Consider the following 17,030-nt stretch of genomic DNA (forward strand, 5'->3'; position numbering starts at 1 on the left):
GTGTGTATGCATTAGCGTGGACGTATATTGTGCCTCCACAAAAACCAACCCCATCTTCTGCCTTTGAATAGGAATGCTTTACTCCTTCTAAGAGCAGGGGCCCTGGAAGGTGGGCCTGACTGGCTGGTGGCTCAGACCTCTCCTTGCCTCCCCAGTCCCAGAAGATGAAAGGGGTCTGGGGTCTTTGCTCAACACTGAGGCCCAGGATCCCAGCACCTGACTTCTCAGGATCCCCTACACCAGAAACCCTCCTTTACCCAGCCAGGAGCTAGAGAAAGGAGAGGGGGTGGATTTAGCAACAGTAATAAAATAGTAACTAAGATGGGATAGGAGAATTCATTTATTTAACATAATTTCACTGAGAACCTTTCATCTGTGAAATCCTGTGCTGAGTGCCTGGTGGTAGAGTGATGGACACAGTACACACACTCACTGCTCTCAGGGTACCTGTGGTCTGCAAGGTAGATGGGACCCGTCCCAGGAATATCTAGGGCTGAGCATTTAGGGAAAGCTGGAGTCTGTGCCCCTCAATCCTGAAGGATAAGAAAGTGGCATTTGTCAGGGCCCAGGGCTCATCAGCTTAGAGGCAGTGGCTGCTGGTAAGTAAAATGCAAGTCAAATAGTCACAGGCCAAACACAGGGGAGTGCCTGTTACCTTGTAGGCATGCTACATGGGCTGACAACCATGATTGGAAGCCAGGAACCCCGAGGCCCAGGATTGCTGCTGTGTAATAAAGTGCCCCTGCCAGGTGGGCACTATTATTATCTTAGTTTTATAGCTGAGGACACTGAGGCCAATGAGAAATACTAAAGGAGTCATGCCAGTTCACTGCTTAGGAAGTGCCAGAGGCAAGATTCGAACTCAGATCTGAGCAGCCTCATCTGTAAAACAAGGGTTCTCCTTCCCCCTCTTTTTCTCACTATGATTGTGAAGGTCCCATGGAGTAAAGGAGGAGAAAGAGCCTTTTGAGTTCAAAAGGGTGCACATAAAGGGCAGTTTTTTTATTTGCAGTGACCAGTTTCCATGATGCTGCAGCACCTCCCATGTGGAGCAAGGATGGAGACCAGGCTCAGCCTTTGGGAGTCCTCTAATATCCCCAGGAAGAAGGACCCATTATGAACCCATCTTACACATGAAGAAACCAAAGCTCAGGAGGGAGAAGTACTTACCCAAGTTCTCTTGGGGGACAGAGGAGTAGCCAGGATTTAGTATGGGTAGCCTAAGTGTGGCCCCTGAGCTGCTCCCATGCACCCATCCCATCTGCCTTGCCCACAGCTGCCTCGTGGGAGTCCTCTGTTCCACTGCGGGGTGGACACCTTCCTCCCCCAGCCAGAAGCTGGTTCCAGTCAGCACCTTCCTAGACCATGCTCTTCCCCATTCTTTATCTAACGCTGGCCATCTTTCCTCCTCGTATTAAAAACATTATTTGTGTTTTTTTTAAGATTTTATTTATTGGGCAGCCCCAGTGGCGCAGTGGTTTGGCGCCGCCTGCAGCCGATCCTGGGGTCCCAGGACCGAGTCCCACGTCGAGCTCCCTGCATGGAGCCTGCTTCTCCCTCTGCCTGTGTCTCTGCCTCTTTCTCTCTGTGTCTATGAATAAATAAATAAAATCTTAAAAGAAAAAGATTTTATTTATTTACTTGAGATAGAGCAAGAGGGCTAGAGCAAGAGAACGAGAGCAAGAGAGGGAGTACAGAGGGAGAGGGAGAAGCAAACTCTCCACTGAGCAGAGAACCCAATGTGGGGCCCCATCCCAGGACCCTGGGATCATGACCTGAGCTGAAGGCAGCCGCTTAACTCACTGAGCCATCCAGGTGCCCCCAAAACATTATTTGTTTTTAACAGCTTTAAAGGTTTTTATTTATTTATGAGAGAGAGAGCGAGCATGAGAGGGAGCTTACAAGCAGGGGGGAGGGGTTGAGGAGAAGCAGCTCCTCGCTGAGCAGGGAGCCTGATGTGGGACTTGATCCCAGGACCCAGGGATCATAACCTGAGCTGAAGGCAGATGCTTAACCGACGGAGCCAACCAGATGCCCTGTTTTTAACAGTTAAAAATGTAATTTTATCTTATACAAGATTTACCCACTTCAAGTATATCATGCAAATTCATTATGAAGCCTATCAACAATGTGGAAAATTAATTATGTCAAGGGAAGAAATGAAACAAATATGCAGGTACACAATGTAAACAAATTATGTCACATGCATGAAAACAAATATGTGTGAACAAAAATGACTAGCAGGAAACATAAAAATATTCACCAAAGTATTTTGGTTAACATATGGCTGCAGAAATGAATTTTTTCCCAATTATTTTTCAAAGTTTCTGTAACTTTCAATATCTCTCTACTAGATCACTTTAGCTGAGCCCAGGTAAACAATGCATGGGAGATACTGACAACCCCATCTACCTCTAATATCTATTCGAATTTCCTGATTTTTTAAAGATGTTTTATTTTAGAGAGAGAGAGAAAGGGAGCATAATGGGGGGAAAGGCAGAGGGAGAGAATCTCAAGAATCTCCATCCCACTGAGCATGGAGTCTGATGCAGGACTCAATCCCATGACCCTGAGATCATGACCTGAGCTGAAACCAAGAGTCAGACACTCAACTGACTGACCCACCCAGGCACCCCTTGAATTTCCTGATTGACTTGAGAACTAAGAACATGCCCGGAGAAAGATTTCCAATGTTGGCAATGACCTGATTCAGACAGACCTGGACTTCTACAGTGGTCTGGGGGCAACTTCATGGAAGCCTATAGCCAGGGGGTGAGGGAATCTTAGGTCTCCCAAGGATAAAATCTACCCTAAGAGAAGTAGAGTCACTCCCAATGAGCTAATCTCCACAACAAGGCCTATAGCTGGAGCACAGGTGGTTCTAGTGAGAGCTGGGAGCTGTTGGTTGAAACCATCAGCAACCCAGACCACTTGGCCATGCCTACATGCCCACATGGGGCACAGTTGTGTATGAAACGCTAAGAATCCTAACATCTCAGTGTCCAAGTGACCCTTCTCTAGATTCCCTAAGGTGGTGGTTTCCTACCCACTTCTCAGTAGAGTTGGGGTGCATGGTCATGATAGCCGGGGCAGTGGTGGCACATCAAGGTTGTAGGTAGTGGCTAGAGTGAAGTAACAGGAGTTATGGGAGGTAAGTGAAAGCATGACCTGGGCTGTGGGATGAGGATTGGACTGGAACAAATCTGGCATGCCTAGGCACCATTCCCTATACTTCTAGAGCAGGGAAGGGCCCTGAACTGGGGGGAGAGGGAGTGTGTGTTTCTGAAGATCCTTGGATATAGCTTCTGAGCTAATGAAGGACTATGTAGATATTCATTCATTTGACAAATATTTACTGAGCACCTGTTATGGACCAGGCATGGGTTCAAGCATCTGGGACACAGCTGTGAATAAGACAGACCTGATCTCTTCTCACATGAACCTCCCTGTCCTGGTGAGAGGGACACCCAACAATGCCTAGCATCCAATAAAAAATTATTAGGCACACAAAGCAAATCAATGCATAACAGGCTGGGTGGTGATACGTGATACGGAGCAGAGATAGGCAGAGTAAACAGTATATATAGCAAGTGCCAGGTCAGGGTTCTATAACAAGTGAGCCTTGTGGCTGTCTCAGGGAGGAGGGTCCAGGCAGAGCTGGCCTATTTGGGAAACAGCAAATGAGGCAGTGGGCTGGACAGAGTGAGAGGGAGAGTGGGAGGAGGGGAGGAAGGGAGCTAGTAGGGAGCCAGATCGTGAAGGGATCACAAGCCATAGTAAATGTATCAATGATCTGTGTCTGCATAATAAATAACCCAAACTTAATGCAATAGAACAAATATTCATTCTAATTAGCCCAGAGTTTGTGAGTAGCGTGATTCTCCTGCTGGTCTCGTGTGAGATCATTTGGGCAGCTGCTGTCATTTTAGGCCTGACTCAGGGGTCTCACTTCTGTGTCTGGTAGTTGGTGCTGGCTGTAGTAAGGACTTTGGGTTTTATGCTGAGATAAGAGCCATAGTGGAGAGAGCAATGATGAGAAACTATGTGATGTATGTTAACTGAAAGGAAAACTGCTAAAATGATTGCAAATTTGATAAAAATTCACAAGTTCAAGCTCGGTGAACCCCAATAGAATAAACGTAAGAAAATCATAACAAGACACCTCCTAATTAGATTGCCAAAAATCAACAATAAAAAGAAATCTTGAAAGTATGCAGAAGGGCGGTGGCGGCGCGGCGGCATGGAGGCCACCCTGGAGCAGCACCTGGAGGACACCATGAAGAACCCCTCCATCGTGGGCGTCCTGTGCACGGACTCGCAAGGACTGAACCTGGGCTGCCGTGGGACCCTGTCCGATGAGCATGCTGGGGTGATATCTGTTCTAGCCCAGCAAGCAGCGAAGCTGACCTCAGACCCCCCTGATATTCCTGTGGTGTGTCTAGAGTCAGATAATGGGAACATTATGATCCAGAAACATGATGGCATCACGGTGGCAGTGCACAAAATGGCCTCTTGACCTCTCATCAGTTCTCCAGTGGCCTGTTGTAGAGGCTCCATCCTACCTACGTTGATTATCTTGTAGAACAACTAAAGTTCCAATAGTTAGGCCATTTATTTAGTGTGCATTGGGCACTTTTCTGTTAATTTTAGAGTAAACTGCTTTTGGACACCTAATGGACTGACTTATCAGAACATTAGTAAGAAAGGATCATGTTTTGAAGCAGCATGTCCAGGTCACTTTGTATGTAGAGTTTTCTTATGTTCAATAAATCTGGTCAAAGGAAAAATAAAAAATAAAAAATAATTAAAAGTATGCAGAAAAAAGAGATTCCATTTAAAGGGACAAAAAATGATAAGTGTTTAGTTACATTGATCAAGAAAAAGCAAGGATACAGATTATACCAAGGTAAGTAATGAAAGAAGTACATCACTATCAATCCTAATACATTAAAAAGATAATTAAGGGGATGCCTGGGTGGCTCAGTGGTTGAGTGTTCACTTTCGGCTCAGAAGTCCCGGTATCGAGACCCCACATTAGGTTCCCTGCATGGAGCCTGCTTCTCCCTCTGCCTATGTCTCTGCCTCTCTCTGTGTCTCTCATGAATAAATAAATAAAATACTTTAAAAAAGATAATTAGGAGGCTTTTTGGAGGTGATGACCTCCCCATGAGAACATGCTCCCCTAGAAGGACCTCCTCCCTCCGTCCCCAGGAGAAGACAAGTGGAAGCATAAGGAGGAGAACCTGGTATGGACCCTCATGGATGTGAAGTGCCCTGGATGATACAAAATCACTACCATCTTTAGCTGTGCACGAATTAGTTTTGTGTGTTGGCTGCTCCACTGCCCTGTGCCAGCTGACAGGAGGAAAAGCAAGGTTTCCAGAAGGATATTCCTTCAGATGGAAGCAGCGCTAAAAGTAACCTGACTCAAGATGAGTGGGAAACTATCCCAATAAACACATTTTGGAGAGAAAAAAGAAAAAGATCATAAGGAAATATCATGAAAGGATTTATGCCAATAAAATTGGTAGCCTAAATGAAATGGGTAACTTCCTCGAAAGACACAAATTACCCAAAGTGACCCAAGAGGAAATGGACAACATGAATGACTCTGTATGAATCAAAGAAACTGAATTTATACTTTAAAAGCTTCCCACTCAGAAAATTCCAGGCCCAAGATAACTTCACTGGTCAAATTCTATCAAACATTTAAGAAAGAAACATTACCAATCCTACATGAAGATAAATACAGAACATTCTTTTCTTATTTTTAATCCTTTTTAAAAAGGTCTTATTTATTTATTTGGGAGAGAGAGAGAGACAGAGAGAGTGCAAACGCACAAGTGAGGGGAAGGGAAGAGGGGCAGAGAAAAGCAGACTCCCCACTGAGCAGGGAGCCTGATGAGGGGCTCAATTCCAGGATCCCAGGATCATGATCTGAGCTGCAGGCATATGCTTAACCAACTGAGCTACCCAGGCACCCCTTATTTTTAACCTTTTAAAAATATTTGACAACAGCAACAAACTACCAAAAATACTTAATTAATTTCAGCAAAGGGCAGAAAAATAATTTAGATGTGGAAAAACTAAATCTATAAATGGGAAAGGTTGAGTAATTTAAGGGTTTTTTCAATATAGCAGAACATTAAGTAACTGTTGTGTTTGAGAAGAGATTTAATGATGTAGGGAACTATTCATGATATAATGTTAACACTTTAATTTTTTATTTTTAAAAAATATTGTATTTATTTATTCACGAGAGACACACAGATAGAGGCAGAGACATAGGCAGAAGGAGAAGCAGGCTCCCCAAGGAGAGATTGATGTGGGACTCGATCCCATGACTCTGGGATCACAACCTGAGCCAAAGGCAGACACTCACCCGTTGAGCCATCCGGGTGCCCTAATGTTAACATTTTAAAACACAACACAACACCTGCTTTTAAAATACTTTAACCTAAATAACTCTGCAAAAATATTTATAAGCATAGAAAAATATGACTGTAAAGAAATACATTAAGTATAAGCAGTGTTTGTAACTGAGTAGTAAGCTGATGGGTGATTGTTCTTGCCATAAAATTTTAACTTTTTTAGTAAGATGCAGTCTATCAGGATGATTAAGGGCATAAACACAAGACCTTGGGGGTCAGCCAGGCCAGGTTTTGTTCTTGGCTCTCATCTTGCTAGCTGAGTGACCTTTGGCAAATCAATTTCTCTGCATCTGTTGCCTCCTCTGCAAAATGGAGATGAAAGTGTCCACCTACAACAAAAATAGCATTGTTTTGAAGATCAAGTGAGATAATGTGACTAAAGTGTACAGCAAAGTGTTTGGTAGAACTAATATTGAGTAATTCATTTATAGCTTTTATAATCAGAGAAAGACATTTTCCTTTTTAAAAAAATATTTTATTTATTAATTCATGAGAGACACAGAGAGAAGCAGAGACACAGGCAGAAGGAGACGCAGACTCCATGCAGGGAGCCTGATCCAGGACTTGATCCCAGGACTCTAGGATCACACCCTGAGCCTAAGGCAGGTGCTCAACTGCTGAGCCACCCAGGTGTCCTAAGAAAAATATTTCTTGGGATCCCTGGGTGGCGCAGCGGTTTGGCGCCTGCCTTTGGCCCAGGGCGCGATCCTGGAGACCCGGGATCGAATCCCACATCGGGCTCCCGGTGCATGGAGCCTGCTTCTCCCTCTGCCTGTGTCTCTGCCTTTCTCGCTCTCTCTGTGTGACTATCATAAATAAATAAAAAAAAAAAATTAAAAAAAAATATTTCTTCTTCTTCCTTTTTTTTTTTTTTTTAGATTTTATTTACTCATGAGAGACAGAAAGAGAGAGCAGAGACATACACAGAGGGAGAAGCAGGCTTCTCACAGGGAACCCAATGTGGGACTTGATCCCGGGACTCCAGGATCACGCCCTGAGCCAAAGGCAGACACCCAACCACTGAGCCACCCAGGCGTCCCAAAAAAGACATTTTCAAGACAAAACTCGTTTGGAAAGAAACCCTCATTGACAAAGGCAGTGGAGTGGAGATCAGAACCAGGGCAGAGCCCAGAGAAACGAGCACTTAAGTCTTCCCAGTAAAGATACTTCTAGTTGCAAGTATCAGGAATTCCCTCATCAAGCTTAAGCCCTAAATGATAATTGGTTCTGAGAACCCCAGGGTGTCTTACAGAATCCAGATTAAGAAATATCACCATAGGGGCACCTGGGTGGCTTAGTGGTTGACCGTCTGCCTTCGGCTCAGATTGTGATCCTGGGATTGAGTCCCACGTGCTTCTCTCTCTGCCTATGTCTCTGCCTCTCTCTGTGTGTCTCTCATGAATAAATAAAATATTTAAAAAGAAAAAGGAATGCCACCATAAATGTCACCAGCCCTGGGTGCTTGGGTGGCTCAGTCGGTTGTCTGACTCTTGATCTCAGCTCACATCTTAATCTTGGAACCTGAGTTCAGGCTCTGTGTTGGGCTCTGCAACGGGCATGGAGTCTCCTCAAAAACAAACAAAAACCCCAAAGCCACCAGCATCATGGTTCATACCAGGTTGGGAACTGGGATCCTAAACCTCAAACTCTCTCTTCCCATCTCCTTCCTCCTGCTTCCTTCCACCCCCTCTGCTTCCCGGGGCAGAGCATCCTACCCTGCCCAGGTGTACCGGTCGGCACTTCTGGCTATTTGTCCCCGCCCAGTTCCTGGGAGTGAGATTCTGATTGGCCCAGCTTGGGTCAGGTGTCCAGTCACGGCCCAATGAGCCCCGGCTGAGGGGGCGGGGCCATTGTACCCCCGTAGCCGCTGCGGTTCCTGGTTGGTGGAGGAGCAGTAGCGGGCACCTCGCAGGCCAGGTGGCCTCCGCCAAGGGTGTCTGCTCTATTCTGGGCCTGCCCTCTTGTGTTCTCTGCTCAGGCTTTTCTTCTTACTCGGGGCTCCTCCTCCTCCTCCTCCTCCTCCTCCTCCTCCTCCTCCTCCGCAATTTCGGCTACTGAGGCCTCTGTGCAGTGGTGGGGGGCTCTCGGGGGGTCAGTCGTGGCCACCTTTCCCAGGGGTCCTCTGTGGGCAATGGCAGGGCAGCTCCCCAGGATGTCCCCCAAACTCCCCTCTGTTCCCCTGTGATGTGGCACGCGGGCCACAGTTGATGACACAACCCCCGGCTGACCCAGGGGGACACATCTGGATTCCCTAGTTTTTGCTGGGAGAGAGGGCGCCATCCTTCCAGAGAAGCTCGTAGCCCAGCCAAAGGTGGCTTTGGTGGCTTTGAGCGGACACAAAGGTTGGTCTAAGAAGAGCATGACTGACACCACACATATACCCTCTTTCTGCAGAAATAAAGAAACGGAAGACTAATGTATCTTTTTTTTTAATTGTCATTTTGCATCTCCCCACCGACGCCAACCCCACCCTCTCCTCTGATGACCACTTGGGCAGGCTACTGATGACCACTTGGGCAGGCTACTGGGGAGCAGGGAACAAAGCTGGGGCCTGGCACCCCCACCAGGCTGCCAGCCCGGGGAGAACAAGTCACAATTACAAATTATCACAACAATTAGCGCCTGTGCTCGGAAGATGGGCAAAGGAGGAGGCCCAGCTCCTCATTGTCAGCGGGTCTATTTGGCAGTGACCTTGCTCTGGAGGCGGTGATATTCCTTCAGCCTGTAAACCAGATTCAAAACAAAGAAAAATGTAAATTAACAATAACAACACGCACTCGGTTCAATTAATTCAGGCAGAACCTGGGTGGCGGGGGCAGCTGTTAGTTAAAATGTGTGTGAAGTTGTCTTTTTTTCTCCGCCTCTGTTCCCACTCCTGCCCTGGCCCCTCCTGCCATCCAATCAGGATAATGTAATTAATTTATCTTTGGGGGAAAACATTGCTTGGCATTGTTGAAGACAAAGCATTTAACTGGCAATGGGAGAGATGAAGAGGCCATTATGAAAACCCGATGTGTTTGGAGCCATTTAAAAGGGTTTATAGTCATAAAATACAGAGGGCGAAGGAGGCGGGGCGGTGGAGGTGATTGTGGCCCCGAGAGCACCAGGGAAGGTCAAGCTGGATTCATCGTCTCTCCCAGTCTCAGCTCCAGGGACAAGAGCCTGGCGTTCGGAGAAAATGGTGGCTTTGTGCCCAGGACATGTGTCAGGGAGGCTAGAGAGACTCGTGCCTTCTTCCCAATGCCAAGCCCCGGGAAGGATGTTGGTGATCAGAACCCAGAGCTGGACAGACACACCTGGACTTAGCTCCCCGGCTTCCTCGCTGGGTGACTGTGGGCAGGTCACTTAACCACCCTGGGCCTGTTTCTGGAGTTGCAAATTTGTGTGTAAGAATGCCATGAGACAACCCAGGAGGGTGCCTGGAGGCTAGTGTACAGTGGCTGCCGGTAATAAATGACCCTGTTTGCCTTTGTGTGTGCTGCCAGTCACCGTGCTCTTCCTGCAGGCCGAGGTCTGGGCTGAGTGCTTGATTTCCCAGGACTCACGCTAGCTTTGGCCACACCTGTGAGGTGGCTACGGTCAACATCCCCACTTGTGTTCCCAGGGGTCCAGAAGAGAGTCCGAGACCATAATGCAGAGCCAGGATTTGGACGCAGGTCTGAGTGGCTTCAGATGGTGTGGGCTACCTCACTAGGCCATGGGTATCCACGTGGCTAGGATAGTTTCCAGCTAGACCTGCAGCTCAGGTATGGTGACATGTAGGTAGGTACCAGGTGCCTTCTGGCCTGATGACTTTCTGAGGTTCCCTTCTACCTCTCAGCCACTTCTCTTTCTAACCTCCCCAAGCAAGGGGGCTCCTGGTGGAGTCCTTCTTGCGGCTACAGAGGGTGGGACTGAGTGTCCAAGGCAAAGGACAGGACTCAGAAACATGGAACCCCAGTGCCCCGGACCTTCAGTGGCTTCTGGCTATGCCTTCTGCCCCTCTGAGAATAGGAGCAGGCACTGAAGCTGCGTGGGCAGAGGGACGGGAAGGGAGGGCCTCTCTAGGGCTTATCTGAAGTCCTATCAGAGCTTGCTACCCACACCCGGGGGGGGGGGGGGGTCTGAAGACCCATCAGGGCCAGAGCTGCTCACCTGAGGGAGTTGATATTGATGAAACCAGTGGCATCGATAGGCTCATAATCACCTTGCACGTTCATGCTGCAGAGAGAGAGAAGCCAGTCACCACACCCCCAGGCCTCACCTCTGACGTCAGAGGCTCTCTGGGGCTAGGGACAGCTCAGGTTCACAGAAACCCAGGGTATCTCTACTGGGTTGGCCCAAACTTTGGCTTCTCATTGCATTTCTGTCCAATTCAGGAGCTCTACTCAGGGCCAGGCACTGTGCCCAGGGCTGGGGTGCAAGGAGCCTCGTCCCTGCTACGTGAACTGGCAGAGAGGGTCCTGGCTCAGTCAGTGCTATCTGCTGAAATCCTCCTAGGAACCAGAGAACTGTGTTTGCAAGCTGAGGACACACCTGTGAGCCAGCTCGGCTTCTCAGGGCTGGGGGGGGCAGTGGCGAAGGGGATCTCAGAGGCATCTCCAGCGCCAGCTGATGGCATCCAGGGGCCTGGAGGCCCTGGGAAGCCACAGGGTGTGCACAGAACAGCCTCAGATTTGTGACAGCTCCCTTGAAGCTCTCAGGGCAGGGAGGCCCCCGGGAAGACCCTGTCTGGTCCATCTACAAACCTGGCACCTGCCCCATGCCAGCTGTCTCCGAGAAGCACCTGGTCAGCACCATTGTTTTTTTGTTTTTTTAAAGATTTATTTTTATTTATTTATGATAGACCTAGAGAGAGAGAGAGAGGCAGAGACACAGGCAGAGGGAGAAGCAGGCTCCATGCCGGGAGCCCGACGCGGGACTCGATCCCGGGACTCCAGGATTGCGCCCTGGGCCAAAGGCAGGCGCGAAACCACTGAGCCACCCAGGGATCCCCTGGTCAGCCCCATTGCGACAAATGTTTCCCCCATCTACAACTCCCATCTTCCGGATTCGACAGGCTTCATCTTTTCACCTACTATCCTTTGAGAAACGCTTCCCAGCCACAGTCCTTCAGGTTGGGGCTGCATCTCCGCTCTACCCACCCCCCATAAAGAACTTAGGGCACATCCTCCTGCCTGTTGAGCTTCAGGCTTTCACTTGCCAAATGGGCCTCTCCATGTTATTACTGGCTCCGCGTGAAGTGATGTAGCTAGCACCTGGCTCGCACTCACTGTTACTCATGTCATTTGTTCACTCATTCACTTATTCAGGTATTTTTTAGGCACCTAAGGTCTGCAGGTGCTGAGGAAACGGGGAGCAAGACAAGAACAGGGCCCATGGTGTGTAGGTGGGGCAGCAGACGTAAGCCATCAATCACCCATCTGCCTTAATTAGGACTGTGATAAGCTCTTTGAGGACAAGTTCAGGGCACTGTGGTCTCAGATCTGTCTCAGTACTGCCACTCTCTAAGCCTCTGGTGGGGACGGGGTCCCTCTGTTTCTCACGCGTCCTACTCTGAATCAGCCCCTTGTCCCTGTGTCCCCAGAACTCCAGCCTCAGGAGAGGACAAAACAGTCTTAAGGTTCTTGATGACAAGGAGTCAGCCTGTCCCCTCAGGAGCCTTCTCTGGAGAGGTGAGATTGGGGAGGAAGAGGGCAGAGGGGAATCTGTCATCCACCCCCACCCCCACACTCCCCAAGACCCTAAGGCTGTGCCTCTGGCTGGCTCTTTGTGGATTGTGGACTTTCTATAAGTGGGCTCTCTGCGCTCAGCTATCCTGCAACTTGTTCAGGACTTGGGCTCTGTTGCCCTACCCCCACCATGCCCCAGCCCTGACCTTCATGGGGCTGTGAAACAGCACAAGAACTCCCACACTCCCACCCCTGTCTCTCCTCCTCCCCACCTCTGCTGGCCTCTCCAGGTCTCAGGAGCAGATCAGCAAGTCCCCTGTAAGAGGGGGGGGGGCGATGTCAGACTTCGGAGGGGCTACCTCGTGGCATCCCCGAAAGCATCAGCCTCTGCAGATCCCTTTTACACACCTTGCTCTGGATGATAAAGCTTACCCCCCTGACACACATACAAATCAAATCGTGAAACACACTCCCACTGCCTGAATCACCCGTTCCCTTCGGAAGGATCCCGGTGCTCAGCTCAGGGAGAAGCCAGGGCTCAGACCCCCTTCCAGCTCCCCTCCAGGCACTCCTCTCCTCTTCATCACCATCCTGCACATGTCAAAACAAACTTTCCCACTCCCCTCTCCTGGAGGGGCATCCAGCCCACTCCGGCAGCCCCTGCAAAGAGAGGCCCAGGTCCGGGGACAAACTTGTCTGGAGCATGAGGCTGCAGAAGAGTTCCCAGAGGTGTTTCTCGGGAGCTGAAAAACCTCTTTTAAAATTGTGGTTTGGGGTGGTGGTGGGGGTGGTGGTGGCTGATGGTGGTGGAAAAAGAGTTTACAATGATTTTTTTTTTTTTTACCTCCCCTGACGGTCTACAGAAAACCTCTGTGCTTTTATTTTTGTTCATTCGAGTGGCTCTGACCTGCTCTATAATTACGTTACTTTCTACCTACTGTGCCACGGCATTTCCAGTTCTGCTACCTCTCGCGGCTTCCTCGCTGGTCCCTGTGAGGCTGTCACTCAAGGGCTTTCAAGCCAGCGATGTAGAAATCAAAGAGAAAGGGGAAATGGTCGGAGACACAGTGAGAATAAATGCGCCTGCTTTTCTCTCTTTTTTTCCTTCCCCTTTTTACTTTCTTCATTTAATCTCCCTGAGTGAGGCTGTAAGGCTTAATGAAGGGTTGGGCAGATTATTAGAAGCTGTTGATTCAGAGGGGGAGGGAAGAAAGAGCCAGAGAGAGAAAGAGAGAAGATAATTTGACATTTACCCCGACTGATCTAAACTGATTCGGTTATATTTATGGCTCATAAAGTGTTTAGAAAGACGGAAGGGGGGAGCAGCTCAGCACGGCGAGGAGACAGGGAAAGAGGGAAATAATATTGACCGCCAAACAAAACTCGCCCGCTAATTCCCAACAGGCCTCCGCCAGGGCTAAGCTGGGCTGGGGACTGGGGTCGGGTGGGGCCGTCGGGTCCCACCTCTTGGGAGGCCAGGTGACCTCTGAAGGGACCGTGGGGAAGGCATGGTGCAGATGCGACTCAAGAGCCGAGGTTGCCTTTGACCCGGCCCACCAGGGCTCTGCAGCTTGGCCCTGGGGCCTTGGAGGCAGCATCCTCGGTATGGCCTAGAGACCCCCTCCTTGGCTCCCATCCCAGGTCACTCCGCCCCGCCCCCCTGGCCCCGGCCAGGTTCCTCCTGGCTTTGGGAAACCTCCAGATGTCTGCAACTCTCCATTGTCTTCCACCCACTCTCTCTGGAACTCTAGGCTGGTGTGTCTGAGGGCTTGACAGACACTCTCCTGGGCTGGCTCAAAGATGACTCACCCTCAAGGTGTCTGAGTCCAAATGCAGGACCTTCTCTCAAGAACTCCCTCAACTCAGGAATTGCCACCCCAGTGCGCCCAGCTGTTCGTGCCGGGCGAGTCCGGAAAGTGCTTCATCCCTTTCCACATCCAAGCCCTTTCCATTCTTAACCTCTTCACCGTTTGCCAGATCCTTCTGTTTCTCTCCGCCTCCAGACCCGTCAGCCTGGTCCCAGCTGGCATGTCCCTTGGGATCTATTCTCCGGAGCAGCCAGAAGGACCCTCAAGAAACAAAGTTCTGATGGCTCCTCTTTAAGATCTGCCTCCGGGACCCTCCTGCTCTGACCCCCTTCTCCCAGCGTGCCTGGGACCTTCTGGACTCATCCAATGCCCAGAACCTCTGCACGTGACCATGTCCCTGGAAGCTTCCAAGCTCCCTCTCCACCTGCTTAGCAACTGTCTTTTGGAGGCCAGCTCAACAGTGATTTCCTCAGGAAGCTTCTCCACATCCCAGTTAGAATACCCAGTCAGACCTGTGCCTCCTCACAGCCCAAAACCGTCTTTCCTAATTCTACATTCAGGTGATCATTTGATGGGTGCCTTTCTCCCCGTCTAGCCTGGAAGGCCCAGGAGGGTAGAGGCAGCATTGATTCCCTGTGTGACTGGCTCCCCCACAGCCTCCCCGTGCTCAGGCACATCTTTGTTGAGAAAGCTGGTTGGAAGGGTCAGTGGCCCTGAGGGTGTGTTCCTCGGCTGGGGGGCAAGCATGGGGCACCTACCTCACCAGCTCCTCATTGTAGAGGGACAGTGGGGACTCCCGGCTGAGGATGTACACCTGGCCCTTGAAGACGGACACTTGCACTTTCCCTTCCACACGCTCCTGGGACTTGGCGATGCAGTGGCGGACAAATTCACACTCGGGGCTGTGCCAGAAACCTGCAGGGATGGGAAACAGAGGGTGCTAGGGAGGCCCACTGTGCTGGGGCCTAGGATCGGGGGTGTAGGGAGGCCACCCTGTGCTGCAGTCCACCATGGCAGACCTTGGGGGCGGGAGGGTCTTGGCACAAAGAACGCTTACAAACAGTTGCATCAAGGAACAAGCCCATGTGCCTATCCTCTGACCTTGCATGTCCCTGGTGGGTAAGGAGGGGCCCTCCTTGCTCTTGCAAGCATCACCTCCCAAGGATTGGGAGAGGGGAGCCAACCCTCTGCCTCATGCCAGACATTCAAGGAGTACAACGGGCCAGGCCGTGGGGACACAGCCGTGAAGGGACGCCATGGCTTGCTCACAGGGAGCTCAGTCTTATGAGGATGGCAGATAGCTGTCGGGTAGGAGACCTCAGGCCAGATTCAGGGCTGAGCGATGGGAATGCTCATCTTCCCAGCCATGGCAGCTGGGTGGTGGTTCGGGGGCAGAAAGACTCTGTGTGTGTGTGTTCCCTTCACTGCTCTGTCCTTCTGCTTCCCCATCTATTGAGTGGGGATGACACAGTATCCCCCTCCCAGGACTAGTGCGCTTATTGTGCATAGAGGCCCCTGGGTGTCCACACACTGGAGTCCTGGCCCCACCCCTCAGATGTCAGTCAACTGTCTACATGCTGCTAATACTTTCCTATGCAAATATTTTTATGTATGAAGCATGGACACTGTGCTAAATTCTTCACCTGGGCTAGCTCTTTGAATCATCATGAACAGCCCTAGGAGAAAAGTTCCCTTAGCCTCTTTTCTGAGTGAACAAGTAAGGCCCAGAGAAGTAAGTTGAGGTTTCCCCAAGAGCATGCACAGGCTGCAGTGAGGGACCGGGGTCTGACCTTAGTTATAACAGCTCTGCTTCGTATGATAATCTTAGACTTTTACTGTCTGTGGACAGAACATTCATCAGTACCCAAGGTACCTGAGAAATGTGCGACCTCCTCCTCCCCCACGCTGTCCCCTCCTCCATGCTGTCCCCCCAGAGCCCCGAGACCACTGGAGGCTGTGTGCTCAGTCCCCAGGCTGTCCTGGGGCCTGCAGCTCAGCACCGACGGGCTCAGACTTGCAGCCAGGCAGCCAGCCATCTCCGCTCTGGTCTCTGTGCAGGGCAGGCGGGCTGTGGCCAGGACTGGGGGAGGGACAGCTCGAGGGGTAGGATTTCTGTGAAACGGAGCTGGGAAGGTGAGCCCACCTGGGCAGCTGTGAGGCCAGATGGTGCGCGATCTCCTGCCCTGATAAAGGGCCAGGTCAGCCCCGGGTCTGCGGCTATTGTTGGAGGCCGGGCCTCCAGGGGCACCTGCTGAGGCTCTCCGTGGGAAAGGGGGGCAAGCTTCTCCGGGATGGGTCCAGTGACTTGCAGAGGTGGGGGAGGACCAGGCAGGGTCCTCACCCTCCAGCCACCTGCCATTTGGGTTTAGATCCCGCTCCGCAATGATAATTTGCACAATGAGATATTACTGACCACTCTCCGGCGAGTTGGATGGATTCACTGATAGGATGCAGGCCGAGCACTAAGCATTTTAGGTTTGAGATTTGAATATGGCCTCTGCCAGCCCTCACTGCACAGACAGACAGACACCTGGAGAAGTGTCCCAAGCCACAGCGAGATCCTGAAAAGTGCTCCTGACTCTAGCCTAGACCCGCATGGGAGGGAACACTGATGGCCGCCCCTGCCATGCCCCAGTGGCTTGGCCATCTTTCTAAGTCAGGATAATTAGACCATTAAGCTCTCAGGCTGGAAGACCAGGAGGAGATGGAGTCAGAGATAGGTGCACCCACATGGGAACATCTGGCCTGGGCTTTATCTCAGGATCTCTCACCTTTGCTGCATGGGGGTCTTGAACTCAGATTTCTTTTCCCAGCAGCTCCAGCCTGGGCTGAGGGATAGTGAGCTTGTGGTGCTGCATGAGTATCCCAGGTCTGGGGGTGGGCCAAGCACTATGCTAATTGGGACAACAGCCCTCTGTATGAGCTGTGCATCATACTCATTCTTCTGCTGAAGAAAGAGGTGAGGGAGAGGAGGTGAGCTACATGCCCTAAAGGAGATGGGTCCTGGGACGCCTGGGTGGCTCCGTGATTGAGTGTCTGCCTTTGGCTGAGAGTGTGATCCCGGTGGTCCTGGGATTGAATTCTGCACCGGGCCCCCTGTGAGGAGCCTGCTTCTCCCTCTGCCTATGTCTCTGCCTCTC

The 17,030-nt window shown here is 50.5% G+C and overlaps 2 protein-coding genes across 3 annotated transcripts in view; one reads left to right on the forward strand and one right to left on the reverse strand.

Annotated features, from left to right (window-relative positions):
* The first annotated feature begins 4,201 nt into the window (after nt 1-4,201).
* On the forward strand, nt 4,202-4,793 carry LOC112677091 (ragulator complex protein LAMTOR5-like). The gene has a single exon (XM_035721041.2). The coding sequence runs from the start codon at nt 4,241-4,243 to the stop codon at nt 4,514-4,516; it is 276 nt and encodes a 91-aa protein (XP_035576934.1). The 5' UTR covers nt 4,202-4,240; the 3' UTR covers nt 4,517-4,793.
* Nucleotides 4,794-8,844: 4,051 nt separating this feature from the next.
* Nucleotides 8,845-17,030, reverse strand: part of ASS1 (argininosuccinate synthase 1) — a 52,886-nt gene continuing 44,700 nt past the window's right edge. For both annotated transcript variants that reach the window (XM_025475493.3, XM_025475492.2), the window contains 3 exons: nt 14,649-14,805; nt 10,566-10,631; nt 8,845-9,153 (listed from right to left, as the gene is read on the reverse strand). In XM_025475493.3, the coding sequence (XP_025331278.1) occupies nt 9,108-9,153; nt 10,566-10,631; nt 14,649-14,805 (269 nt within the window). In that variant the 3' untranslated portion in view covers nt 8,845-9,107. The remainder of the gene's footprint in view (nt 9,154-10,565; nt 10,632-14,648; nt 14,806-17,030) is intronic.

Source organism: Canis lupus, chromosome 9 (assembly GCF_003254725.2).
Source record: "Canis lupus dingo isolate Sandy chromosome 9, ASM325472v2, whole genome shotgun sequence".
Classification (NCBI taxonomy): domain Eukaryota; kingdom Metazoa; phylum Chordata; class Mammalia; order Carnivora; family Canidae; genus Canis; species Canis lupus.